The following is a 14,447-nucleotide window of genomic DNA, read 5'->3' as shown; positions in this document are numbered from 1 at the left end:
TTTCTTTAACTGCTCAGTGGGAGTTAATCAGACTATAGAATATTTGCATGAAACTATAGAAAAGGCAGTCAGGATGCCATGGTTCACAGTTCAATACTGGATTGAAAACATAAACACATATTTACTAAACACTAATATGTCATTGATAGTGTACATGAAAAAGAGGTTTATTTAGATTGTTAATAAATACATAGTAAGTTAAAACTTCATTCTATCAGTATTATATTGAGTGAGAATGCAGTTTGGAACTGATGAGCCTCTTGACTGTCTCCTTCACATCCTTGTTCCTTAGGCTGTAAATGAGTGGGTTCAGCATGGGGACCAGGACAGTATAGAGCACAGTTGCCACTTTGACCAGGAGCCGTGAGCTGTTTGCATTGGGCACACAGTAGAGAAGGAGAATGATCCCGTGAAAGATGCTAATGGCAGTCAGGTGAGAAGTACAGGTGGAGAATGCTTTTTGGAGTCCACCTTTAGAAGGCATTTTGATAATAGTGAAGACTATGAAGACATAGGAGGCCATGGTGATAAGCAGGCTACTACCCTCACTCAATATGGAAATGACTAAGCATGCCATCTGACTAAATGAGGAGTCAGAACAGGATACAGAGACGATGGCAGAGTACTCACAGCCAAAGTGATCAATGATGCCAGGTTCACAGTAATAAAGGGAAGTGAGAGTGTATGTGAGTATCACAGCACACAGACCACCCCACATATAACTTCCAGCTACTAAGAGAGCACATAGCTGACGTGACATAGCAACAGTGTAGAGCAGGGGACTACAAACAGCCACAAACCTGTCATAGGCCATCACTGCCAGCATGAACATCTCTGTAATCACACATGCACAGCCAAAGAAAAACTGGACCATGCAACCTTTTAGTGAGATAGTTCTCTCTTCCACAACCAAGATCTCCAGTAATTTTGGTGTAAACACACTAGAATAACATATATCCAGAAATGAAAGATGGCTCAGAAAAAAGTACATGGGGGTATGGAGTTTAGGGTTGATCCTTCTGACTACAATTATGCCAATGTTTCCTACTAGAGTGACTGCGTATATAGCCATAACCATAAGAAAGAGTGGTGCTTGGAGGTGTGGGTAATCCGTGAAGCCCACCAGAACGAATGTGGTCACAGAACTCTGGTTTATCTTTGCATGCACCATGAGTTACCATTTACAAAAACAAGGAAAGGGGAAAAAAATGAAGAAATTTGATCAGTAGAACTTAAAGGGTAAAAGCTCAGATGACACCTGATATAAATAATAACAAAAATATGACAGTCTTGAACTCAGTAGTGTTCTGCTTCAGGATTTATTCTTTACCTCAAACTGTGCATGTTTTTACAAGTTGGATCTGTTCTTTAATCCTGTAATGTTCTCATCTGAAATAAAAATAATTATTATTGAAGGGGCATATAAATTCCTCATGATTATTTCTGATCTTTGAATACTTCATCACAGAAAATAATTGCAAATGAGACATTCAGCCAAATAAGAAAATCAGTATGATCAGTGCATTCATGTTCTCATGTTTGAGAAAACTGGAAAGGTAAAAACATATAGCATACAAGGAAAATAAAATAATAGGAACTAGTCATACAAATTAGTCACATAAAATTTCACAATTCTTTCTATTAAAGGTGTTTTATTTTGTTGTGCTGTATTTCATTTGCTTGCTTGTTTGTTTTAGTAGTGACTCAACCTATGTGACTGCTAGACAAGAATACGACTCTGCAGTTAAAAAAATCTTTTTACTTTTTAAAAAATATTGAGAAAAACCTGTCTTTGGTGCCAAGGCTGACTGGAATTAATCTTGTTAACTTCTGAAATTGCATCCAAATCAAAGCAACATTGATACAGTTTAAAATCAAATGATTGTTAATGACTTATATAGTTTTTACTTTCATCTTAGCAATACTTTCTCCCTATTTTTTTCTGAGTCTCCTCTCCTAACACCTATAACCTCTTTAGTTTAATTTGACTATAATCATTACACTGATAATCAAAATTAATTTCATATTCAGTTGTGTAATAGGAAGCCCTCCATTAATAATTACTTTTATTAGTATTACCACTAGTAGTAATATTTTCATTTGCTTTCTCAGACTAATTAAATATATATGAATATATATACAATAGTGATGGAACATCTATAAAATATTATTTTTATTTTTATAAATCTTCCATATATATGTGTCAATCAGTTTCATCTTCCTTTAAGTCTTTACATAGTTTCTCAATTGTTTTACCCTCACAAGTTCATATTTTTTAAAAGAAACTATTATAATATTGTCCTGAGCTAAATTCAGTATTAAAATCTGGATCTACCACATTAGAATAAAAGTGTCATAGACAATAAAAATATGAATTAGGAGACCTACTATGAATTTTTTACTTATTGTATAACTATTAAATAAGAGTGTAAAGTTGTTCGAACTCAGTAATTTTACTGGTCTACAAAAACTATTCATGCATTACACATCAGACAAACACTTCATTCTTATGTACTGAGAAATCTTAGATAAATTGGAGGTCACCAGTTTATTGTTAAATTACAAATTCCGATTAACTTTGTTCTAAATTTTGTAATATGCATATTGTTATCAATTTATATGTTATCTTCTTGAATCTTTGACACCTATTTGCCTTAAAAAGGACTCCCTGAATACATACAATCATTCAGTAAAATTCCAGTGTCCAGAAATTGTTGTAAACTTTGGTGTAATCTTATCATTCTACATACTATTAAAATTGGAACATGTATTAATAGTTTTAACCGTTATCTCACTGTAGCAATTTAAGATCCACACCCACACAGATCATCATCATTTCTTATGTAAAAACAAAGGAGGAGAGGAGCATGGGTCTGCATACTCATGACTCAAGGGCTCAGGAGTCTTTAGCAAGTGAATAATGGATTGTAAATTAGACTGAGTTACAGAGTAACACTTTGTCTCCAAAAAAAAATTCAGGGAAATCTACAAGAGCACTACCTGAAATATAATGTTAATGATATATTTTTATGAAAATAAAGTTTTCTTTATAACTAATTAAATTAAATACCTTAACTACCTCTGGGATTACTGCAAAACCAGAGTTTATATCATTCAAAATAAAAACCAAAAGAGCAGGGGGATTCAAATATGTATACTTACTCTTAGATTTTTATGATTAACGTTCAATTTTGACCTCTGGTGTCCAATGATTTGTCACCCAGAACTCTGGACTGTCACTCGAAGTTTCCCAAGGCTTTTATTCACCATCAGAGAGAAAATCTATGATCTTTAAAGTATCTCATTTTGGGACTATTGTGGCATAAACCAGGATTCATGGAAACTACACAGAAATGTTTGCAAATGCCCCCAATCTCCATCTGTTCCACTCCAATCAGTAATTTACAAAGAAAAGCCCTTCCTATGTTATCACACTATAATCAAACTTTTACTAACATTAGATGCAATACTTTAAGAAATTTTTACAGTATGCTATAAAATTTACAAGATTAACTCTTCTAAATTGATTTCCAAAACAACTACATGAACAAGGCAATTATTTTATTCTTGAGATTTAATCTCTTTTAATGCTGAAGAATAATTCCATTCTTTCTCTTAATTTTTAATGCTATCTTTCAGTCAGAATTTTCAATATGGCTTCCCTAGAAAGACGTTTTTCTATGGATATCACTTGTTCCTGCAATTTTATTTTTTGCATCTATAACTTCTTAATATCTGCAGTGTATTGCATATTTTACTCTGCTCTGTGTATATTTACACGTTTGTTGACCTTCGTGTACCTAAATAAATCAAATTTCATGTTGTGACAACTTGTATTTAACATTTAGTTTCAAAACCTTTGTATTAGTAACACAAATAAAAGAAATGGCTCAAACAATCAGTATTGGTAGGAACAAAGGAAATAGCACTTTAATATATGCTATGTACTCCAATGAGTAGATGTCACTGTCTCAGCTCACTTTTCTATCCACCATCCCTCAGGTTTTAAGGATTTTCATATACATTCCGGAAGATTCAAACAGTTTCAAGTAACTCACCAAAAGCATGATTTTCCAGATGTGCTTTTAAGATTATATCATTTTCTTATTAATAAACATGAGCCATACCTTTCAAAACTAAAATGTTTTAAGTTTCTCAAACAAAGGCAGGAACTGATCCTTATAAAATAGAAATTAAATAGAGAATGCAACCATCAAAATATTTTAAATGAAACATACAAACATCTTGAAGACACGGGTTTTTAATCTGTTTTAAAGATGGCATTATTTACTGTGAACCAACTACTTGACTTTGGGGAAATGCACCCTAGAGTACCCACACCGATGATTGTCTTGGACTACAAACATCTAATTAGAAGAAACTTCACCTTTTGTTTTTAGAATGCATAATTTTCCAGGACAATATTGTGTTCATTTTCAGACCTCATATACAAAGTTTCTTTCAGAAAAATTTATATTTATGAGAATTATTAAATTAACAAGTGTATGAATATGTGGACAAATCTATTAGAATTCACCAAGAATAGTTATACTAGCTATGGTTCCTATGTTCAGGACATTGGCCTATTATATGTACATTTGCAACAGCTCTAACTGAACTTAGTGGTTTATAACAAAAAAGTTGGGAATTTGTAGTGTGCAATAGGAGGTGTATTTTATTTTCTTTTCATTGTATACAGGTACAAATTTCTCAATTATACATAAAACTTTAAATAAGAGAGATCATAATTCTTGATTATATTGTGACACTGAGTCAAATATACTTGTCCAAAAAATTAAACAAAGATAATTAAAATTTTGTTTTAAAGAAAGGTGCCAAATGCTGTTAATCATATAACAAATGGAAAAAATGGATTTGTTTATGCCATTTATGGTTTACTACTACAATAAGTATCTAAGGAGAAAAGAGAAAATAATGTTGACACATAAGAACACATTTTAAAAAGATATTTTATGATACAGCAGGCTCCAAATTTATTCTAAAAGCATATTAAACAATTGTAATTCTCATTACTTTTATTTGATTTAGAGTCAAATGTATATCTTAATTTAGCATAAGGGTTTGGACCACAGTTGAAAAGATTTTTATAGAGGATAATAAGAAATGCTAAATTATGTGTAGAAGAGGAGAATGTGATTAAATATGTTATTTATATGCATGAAAATGAAATAAAGAAATCTATTATTTTGTAAGACATATACTAATAAAATGTAAATATCAATAGTTAAATTTCAGTATTGAAATTAGAACATATAGAACATATAAATAATATTAAAGGGATAAAATACATTCCAAATTCTTTCCATATTACACCTGAATTTTGAGAATTTTGTCTTATATTCCCAAACACTAATTAATATATTTTGCTATAGCATTACAATAAAAAGCCACTGTAATTTTGTTTTGAAATTTTTCATATCTGTCTACCTACTCAAATTTGGGCATTTTAAGTCCTCACTCTCATCATCTGTCCATCTCCTTTAAAATAAGTTGCTTTTTTTATGTATACAGTATTCTCAGTATTCTGTCTGCATGTATGCCTGGAGGCCAGAAGAGGGCACCAAATCTCACTACAGATGGTTGTGAGCCACTATGTGGTTGCTGGGAATTGAACTCAGGACCTTAGGAAGAGCAGGCAGTGCTCTTAACCACTGAGCTAGGTCCAAACGAGAAGCAGAAGGAAAGAGAACGTGAGCAAAGAAGGCAAGAGCAGAGAAAACCTTCATCCGACGATGGATGGCAATACAGACGGAGACCCATATTGGAGCACCGGACTGAGCCACCCAGGGTCCAAATGAGGAGCAGAAGGAGGAAGAACATGAAAAAGGAAATCAGGACCACGAGGGGTGCGTTCACCCACTGATACAAGGGGACTGATCTAATGAGAGTTCACCAAGGCCAGTTGGACTGGTACTGAACGAGCACGTGATCCAACCAGATTCTCTGAATGTGGCTGGCATGGGGTCTTTCTGAAAAGCCATTGACTATGAGACTGGGACTTGTATCCTCTGCATATACTGGATTTTGGGGATCCAGTCTGTTTGGATGCTCATCTTCCTGGACCTGGAGGGAGGGGGGAGGAACTTGAACTTCCCACAGGGCAGGAAACCCTGACTGCTCTTAGGGCTGGAGAGGGAGGAGGAGAGGGAGTGGAGGGAGTGGGAGGGTGTTGGGAGGAGGGGTGGAAATGGAAACTTTTATATATTAATAAACTTTGAAAAAATAAAAAAATATATAATTTGCTTTTTAATAATGTTTCAAAACACTAATAAAAAACAAGTTTGGCAAAGAAAGTTTTTGCTTGGCTTACATTTTTATTTCACAGTCCATCAGTAAAAAAGTCAAGGCACAAACGAAAGTAGAAACCAGGAAGCAGAGGCCAAGGAGAAATGCCATTTGCTGAAAATCTCAGCCTCCTTTCTTATATAAACTAACACTTTATGTTCAGGTGTGGCCTCACCTTCAATAGACTGGGCCCTCTCACATGAATCATTAATGAAGAGATGCTCTTTGGCCAATCTAATGGAAATAGCTCTTCACACTATGTTCCCTTTCTAAAAGCAACTTCACTGTGTGTCACGTGGACAAAAACTAACCAGCACTCCCACTGAAAGCCTTCTCAATAAACTGATGCTTTGATTACTTTTATGTTGTGAGCTTAATTACAACTGCCCATATTAACATGAATGGATAAATATTCAGTGGATCATGGCAATGTGCATACCTTCCCCTATTACCAATAACTATCCATAGTCCACATTCCCTCATAGTAAAAAGAATAAATGTTCAAATCTTGTACTGGTCTTGTTCAAATAAACACAGTTGTAGTTTAAGTGAAAATTCTGCATTATGTTCAGAAGGCATGGATTCATAGATTCCTTCAATACCTCTAATATAATCCAACTAACTCTTCTTCCACAATGTTCCTTGGGACTTAGAAGGGAAGGTGTTCTGTTTTGTGATGACCATTTGGACCAACTTTGAGTTTCTGCAAGGACTGTTGAAGACAAACAACAACAACAACAACAAACCTCTTTCCTTATAAAGGCTGAGAGCCACACTGTTGTCTATTTTCCCTTTCCAGGGGGATATATGCATGCTTCTTTGGGTTCTCCTTGTAACTTAGCTTTTCTGGTATTGCGGACTATACTTTACACCTAGTATTTATCCAAGAGTGAGTACATACCATGCTCATTTTTCTTGTTCTGGGCTCCCTCACTCAGGATGGTTTTTTTTTTTTTCCATCCAATTGCATATAAATTTCAAAATGTCTTTTTTTTTAAAACACTGAGTAGTACTCCATTGAATAAAATGACTCTGAGATACCATCTTACACCTGTCAGAATGGCAAAGATCTAAAACATCTGTAATTTCTTATGCTGCAGAGGATACAGAGTAAGGGGAACATTCTCCATTTGTGGTGGAAACACAAACTCCTACACGCACTCTGGAAATCAGTATGGCAGTTTCTTAGAAAATGGAGAATCAATCTGCCTCAGGATGAAGTACTAAGCTCTGAACGTGTAATTGATAGTACATTCTGGAAGGATCAGCAAACACGCCAAGATTCCAAAGATAGGTATTAGGAGCGGGAATACTATCTTCCAGCATGGAGCAGCTCTGGAAAGCATAGCTACAGTTGTTTGTACTGGCTGTACATCAACTATAGCTATTCTGGACATGGGCTTTTGATTTATCCTGGGATTATCTTCATGAAACTTCCTTAATATATGCAGATATCAGTACAATCCCATGTCAAATTCTATAATGAAATAATTTCATGCTTCTAAAAAATTTTATTCATTTGTTTATTTTTTAACGTACATGAATGTTTTGCCTGCATAAATATCTATGTGCCATATACATATCTGGCCCCCAAAGAGGTCAGAATATGTCTGGAGATTCCCTTAAACTGCAATGGCATGTGACTAGCACCATGTAGTAGCTGTGAATTGAGTCTGAGCCTTCAGTATAAGGAAATGCTATATTAATCCATGGTAACCTGCTAACATGCAGGGAGTTATTTCAGTTATCTTGTATTTGCTGAGCCTTACTTCATGTTTGAACACATGGTAAACTTTGGAGAAAGATCCAAGAGGTGTAAAGGTTTATCCATTTGTGTTTGGGTGAAATCCTCTATATACTTTTAAGGACCATTTACCTTATAGTATCTATTATTTCTCTATTTGGTTTTTGTCTGTATGACTAGGACATTGGTGAGAGAAGTATATAAAAGTCTTCTACTATCAGTGTGAGGGGGTCAATTTGTGATTTAAGCTGCAGAAGTGTTTCTTTTACGAACTTTCATGCCCATATGTGCAGGCAGGACATTTTGTTCATTGTTAGCTCTTTTTGTTCATTGTTAGCTCTGTCCCACCATCCAGCTCTCTCAATATCCACACAGAAACTTATTTTTAACTATAAATGTATAGGTGATAGCTTAGGCTTCTTACTAACTACCTCCTGCATTTTAAATTAAATCATATTTCTTATCTAGGATCTGTCATTTGGCAGTATCATTTGTCGATGCCATATTCATCTCTTGCTTCCTTTGTGTCTAGCTAGTGATCCCATGTCTCCACCCTTCTTCTTCCCTGCGCCCTCTCTCACCTGAAAAACCTGCTTAATTATTGGTCATTAAGTTTTCTATTAAACCAATCTGAGTGGCAAATCTTTACAGTGTATGATAAGGTTATTACATAGCACATATGTTTGGGTTACAGATGTTAAGAATATAAATGTCATATTACCGAATTTTTGCATTGATGAGTATATAGTAACCTTCTCCATCTTCTTTGATTAGTTTTGGTTTGAAGTACATTTTGTTAGATGTCAAAATGGATCCACTACTCTGCTTCTAAGTTTCTCAGACTATAAATATGTAATTTGAAGATAACTATTCTTTTTAGAATACATGTAATTCAAAACAACAACTGTATTCCCCTTAAGGTGTCATACATAGAGCTTAACTCAACAAGATCTATACTTCTGAAAATTATTAAATTAACAATTGCTGAATATATGGCAAAAATAGAACAATGCATCAAGGGCACTTAGGGTTCTTGCTCTGGTAATAACCCCATCATGCATATGTAAGGAATAGCACTAACCAAGTTTGGGGAATTGTAATAAAAATAAGTGAAGTTTGGAAGAGGTATGTTTTAGGGAGCATCGGAAAGCAGATTTGATCTTACTTCAATGTATACATGTGTTAAAATCTCAATTGTCAAGAAAACATTAATAAGAGAGCAAGAAATTTTATGTGACCTTGAATCAAATATACCTACAGAAAAAAAATTCAACAAGACAAATTAAAACTTTGTTTTAAAGAAAGCTGTCAAATGATTTTAGTCATTAAACAAAAGAAAAAATGGATTTGTTCAAGAAATTTGTGTTTACTATTACAAGTATTTAAGGAAAAAACAAAATACTGCTGTCACATAGGAAAACACCTTTTCAAAGATATTTTCTGGTTCAACATTTCCTGAGTATAATCTAATAACATATAGAACAATTTTACTTGCCATTGTTTTCATTCATTTTATATTATAATGGATGTCGTTATTTACATTGTGGATTTCAACTAGAATGAAAAGAATTCAGATTGGAAATAAGAAGTGAATGCTAAATTATGCTGAAAAGGAGGAGGGAATAAGCTAGTGAAAACTCACTGACTCTGAAATGATAGCAGGGGAAGGTGCATAGGGCCAAACTAGGCCCACTGAATGTTAGTGACAGTTGTGTGGCTTGGGCAATCTATGGGGCCACTGGCAGTAGGACCAGGATTTATCCCTGCTGCTTTATCTGATGTTTTGGTGCTCATTATTTTTGGAGGGATACCTTTCTCAGCCTAGAATTAGGGGGAAGAGCCTCAGTCCTTTTCCCTAAAGTGATGCGTCAGACTTTGCTGACTCCCTTGAGAAGCCTTATCCACTCTGAGAAGTGGATGTTGGGTTGGGGTTGGGGAAAGTTGGGGAGAGTGGGAGAAGTGGAGGCAGAGGTAAGTGGGATAGAAGCAGGCTTGAAGTATTCTCCTGAGAGAAGACGAGAGCCAATTTGGCCACCTGCATGCTGAAGTCTTGGGTAGAGTCTGTAGAGTCATTCTGTATATCTTCTCCAATTTATCGACATACTTCCTCTGGAAGTCAGGGATGCTGAAGAGTACCTGGACCACAGAGTTGAGGTAGCAGCTGTTCCCCATGTTCTGAATGCCAGTGTAATCAGGCCCAAACAGAGGCTTGAATTGCACACCTGACTCCTGGATCAGCTCCCATTCACCAATCCTCTGGTTCATGTCTCTCTCCAGCTCAGTCTTGTCCATCCAACTTCTGCATCTTCAGCAGAAGTGAGACAAGAGCTCCGCCAGTATAGGGTCCAGAACCACGTCAACCTCATCATATAAATAGAAATCAGCTCCGTCGGTTGTGATGGTGCCCAGTTTAACAGCTAATGGGTAAGCCAGTCTCTCTGTAGTGCTCCGTAGCATGGTTGTTTTCCACACTGTCATCAAAGCAGCGTCGGCAACAGAGGATGGAACCATCTGCCAGGTTGAGTTACAGGTTCTCTCTCATGTGACACTTGGAGCACAAAATGGCCATAAACAAAAATGCTAAGAATAGCCTATGTTGGAGAGGATGTGGAGTAAAGGGAACCATCTTCCACTGCTGGTGGGAGTGCAAACTTGCACTTGGGAAATCAGTGTGGAGGTTTCTCAGAAAATTGGAAATCAGTATACCTCAAGATCCAGTAATACCATTTTTTAGGAATATACCAAAATGTAGCAATGTTTCATTTCTATCTTAATAGATAAATCTTGCCTGAAGTTCAAAGAATGAAAAAGGCACACTGATCAGTTTTAAAGACTAGGCAGTGGGGACGCACATTTAATCCCAGTAGTCACTTTAGATTTCCTTAGAATCCAGGAAGTAGTGGTGTACGCCTTTAATCCCTGAACCAGAGAGGATCATAAAATGGAAAAAGACAACTCTCATTCACAGTCTCATTATAAGATTCATGGAGACTAGATTGTCATTTTTGACTCTGATAGAGGTAAGAGCCAGTAGCTGACAGCTTTCCTTTTCTGACCTTTGGGTTCAACCCCAATTTCTTGTCACTGAGTTTTTATTTATCATGCTATGCCCAATGAATGCTATGAATATGAATACAGTTGAACAAGTGTCCTTATGGTATGGATATTCAACCATACCATAAGGACACTTGGTCAACTATATTCATATTCATAGCATTCTTTAATAGGCAGAACCTGGAAACAACCTAGATGCCCTTCACCCAAAGAATGAATGAAGAAACTGTTGTATATCTACACAATGAATTTTTACTCATAGGCAAAAAAAAACAAACAAACAAACAAAAACGATGGCATAATGAAATTTGAGGGCGAATGGATGGAACTAGAAAAAATATCATTCTGAGTGAGGTTACCCAGACCCAGATATACAACATGTTATGTACTCACTCATAAGTAGATAGTTGATAAAACAAGGAGGATCCTAAAGGGGCACGTGGATCTCTCTGGGAAGAGTAAAGAGATGCAAAGTCTTGTGTAAACTGGGGGTAGTTAGGGAGGAGTAGAGGAAAGGGGATGGGGCATGATGGTTAAGTTGTGGAAGGGATGGGGGAAGACAGTGAGATATCTTGATAGAGAGGATATTTTGGGGGTTAGCAAAAAACCTGGTGCCAAGGAGGCTCCTAGGAACCCGTAAGAATGATTTCAGCTAATACTCCAAGCAATAGTGGAGGGGGTGCCTGAACTGACCTTCCCCTGTAATCATATAGGTTATTTCCCTAGTTATCATAATAGAGCATTCATCCAATACCTGATTGAATCAGATGCAGAGATTCAAGGCAGTCACTGAGCTGAGCTCCAGGAGTCCAGGTGAAGATAGTGTGGAGGTATTATATGAGCAAGGGGGGAGGGTCAAGAACATAATGGGGAAGCTCATGGAGACAGCTAACCTGAGTTTATGGGAGCTCATGAACTTTGGTGGGATAGCTAGGAGTCAGTATAGGACCAACCTAAGTCCTCTGCATCTGGGTGAGAACTCTGTAGCTTAGTCTTCTGTGGGGACCCTAGCAGTGGGACCAGGAGGTATTTTTGACTTATGAGCTGGCAGTTCGGAACTTATTCCTAATAGTGGGATGACTTGTTCAGTCTTGATGCAGAGGGGAGGAGCTTGGTCCTGACTTAGCTTGATAGATCATGTTTTGTTGATTCCCATGTTAAGACTTACCCCATCTCAGTAGAGACAGGAGACATAGGGGGAGTGAACGGAAGTATAGAGGAGATGTGGGGGAGGGAAGAAGATGGGGAAACAGTAGTTGGTATGTAAAATATATAAATAAATGACGAAAGAAGAAAAAGAAATAAATAAAAACGTAAATATTGGCAGCAAACTTGGTTACAAATGTATTTATTCAAGGCCTTGGAGATCAAGACATTAGGAATAATCACTGAAAATTTACCTGGGAGGCTAAAGTTTGATCTAACATATGTGACCATGTCCTGGGTGATTGCATGTTATATCTCTAAAGCTCTGGGGCATTCATACTATCAATTGTACTCTAATAATAAAAATGTAATGACTTTAATGAATATAAAATGAAGAAAAGCTTAGGAAAAAGAGTTAGCAATAACAGTTCAGCAAATCATATATATGGGTATTATGTAATTATTTATGCATATATATGTGTATTATATCCTGCGTGTAACAGTACATATGTAGGTATAAATAACACACATATATATATGATGTAAATATAAATCCCTAATATTTAATTTATAAAAGTTTATATATAGGTAAAATTATTGCATGTAAGTAATATATGTCCATGTAATATATATAATTTCCTTAGTTGTATATATGCTATTATATATAATATACATTTATATTTCATATATATTTCATTCTATCATACATTATATATGTTTGGTCTGAAATGTATATGTATTATTTATGTATGCATATGTCTGTCTGTGTGTGTGTTATATGTACACACACAAATATATATATAAACCATACCTGTCGTAGACATGTGCTTTTTGACATCTCCTGGAATTATTTTACTGAATCAATATTAGGACCCATGAAATCAAATTTTAATGACATGATCCTGTTCATTTTTAAAAATGTATTTCTTTGCTTATTTTATGTGTAGTGGGGTTTTATCTGCATGTTTGTGCACAGTACATGTGGCTGGTAGACAAGAGCTAGATATGCCTTGGCATAGGTTTTACAGGTGACTCTAAGCTCTCATGTTGGCCCCAGAAATTTAACTTGGCTCCTCAGCAAGAGCAGCCAGTGTTCTTAACCCCTGAGTTGTCTCTTCAACCTTCTTCCACTCTTTTATGTATGCGTGTGTCTTTGAGATTTAATGAAGTTATATGCCGGTGAGGTCTTGTGCCTTCATAGGCCAGGGTGGCTTACGCTAAAATTCTAGATACTGACAGACAATAATGGGTCTTATGGAAGTGTAGGATGTGCAATTAACCCCTGAGCCATCTTTATTTCCACAGAAACTCATTTTTACACCTAATCACAAATTTTATTCTGATGGATATGTTTGATATATAGATAGATATAGGTAACATTGATTGTGATTGGGTGACAAAACTTATCGAGACACTTGCACTAGAATAACCAAATAAATACATACATATCAAATTATATCATAAAAACCTGTGCACATAAATGACGTTTAAATGTTAAGGCAATTTTAAATTTCTAACAACTAATTGTATCATTTTATAAAATGCTTGAATATTATTTTTTAAATATTTCTTCATTTACATAGATAATAACCACTAGTTACAATAACTAAAATGCATAGAAAAACCATATCTGGAATATTCCCCTGACAGATCCACAGGTTAAGGACTTTAAATTTACTAGCTTGAGTGTATATCATCTAGATAAATGCGCATATCAATGCCACAATGGTATAACATATACTACAGTAAATATGGATATAATAGAAAAATTCACACCAAAACTAAAGAAAATGTAAATATTTATGTAACTACAGCCACCGTCTCTGGCCAGCTTTCATGAAAGTATCATCATTTCTAAGGAAACAATATAGACTTGTGTTAAATACATACACATCTATTGTTATCAAATAAAATTTCAGTAATTAACTATAAATATGCAAATACATTTCAATAAATGACTTTACATATTTGTGAATATTTTCAATGCTATTTTTGACATACTTTAAAACAAAATGTGAGCAGAAGTGATTATTCAGTGGCTAAGAACATATACTAGGCTTACATTGAGTCATTAAGTTTGGTTCCCTGCACCCACGATGTTTGTTTCAAAGAGTGTGTACTGAAGCTGCTGGGGAAATTTATGCCATCTCTTGGTCTCAAGAAAGACACACACACACACACACACACACACACAGAG

At 35.4% G+C, this 14,447-nt stretch overlaps 1 protein-coding gene across 1 annotated transcript; it reads right to left on the bottom strand.

The window, feature by feature from the left end:
* Window positions 1-220: 220 nt before the first annotated feature.
* Window positions 221-1,171, bottom strand: LOC125399482 (olfactory receptor 1165-like). The gene has a single exon (XM_048432892.3). It carries the CDS (start codon window positions 1,169-1,171, stop codon window positions 221-223), a length of 951 nt encoding a protein of 316 aa, XP_048288849.3.
* Window positions 1,172-14,447: the final 13,276 nt, after the last annotated feature.

Source organism: Myodes glareolus, chromosome 3 (genome assembly GCF_982192425.1).
Source record: "Myodes glareolus chromosome 3, mMyoGla1.1, whole genome shotgun sequence".
Classification (NCBI taxonomy): Eukaryota; Metazoa; Chordata; class Mammalia; order Rodentia; family Cricetidae; genus Myodes; species Myodes glareolus.
The sequence above is the reverse complement of the archived record's forward strand: the minus strand, read 5'-3'. Positions and strand labels throughout refer to the sequence as shown.

Excerpts from the sequence above, each read along its gene's own strand:
- LOC125399482 (XM_048432892.3), bottom strand. The coding sequence starts at position 1,171 with ATGGTGCATGCAAAGATAAACCAGAGTTCTGTGACCACATTCGTTCTG.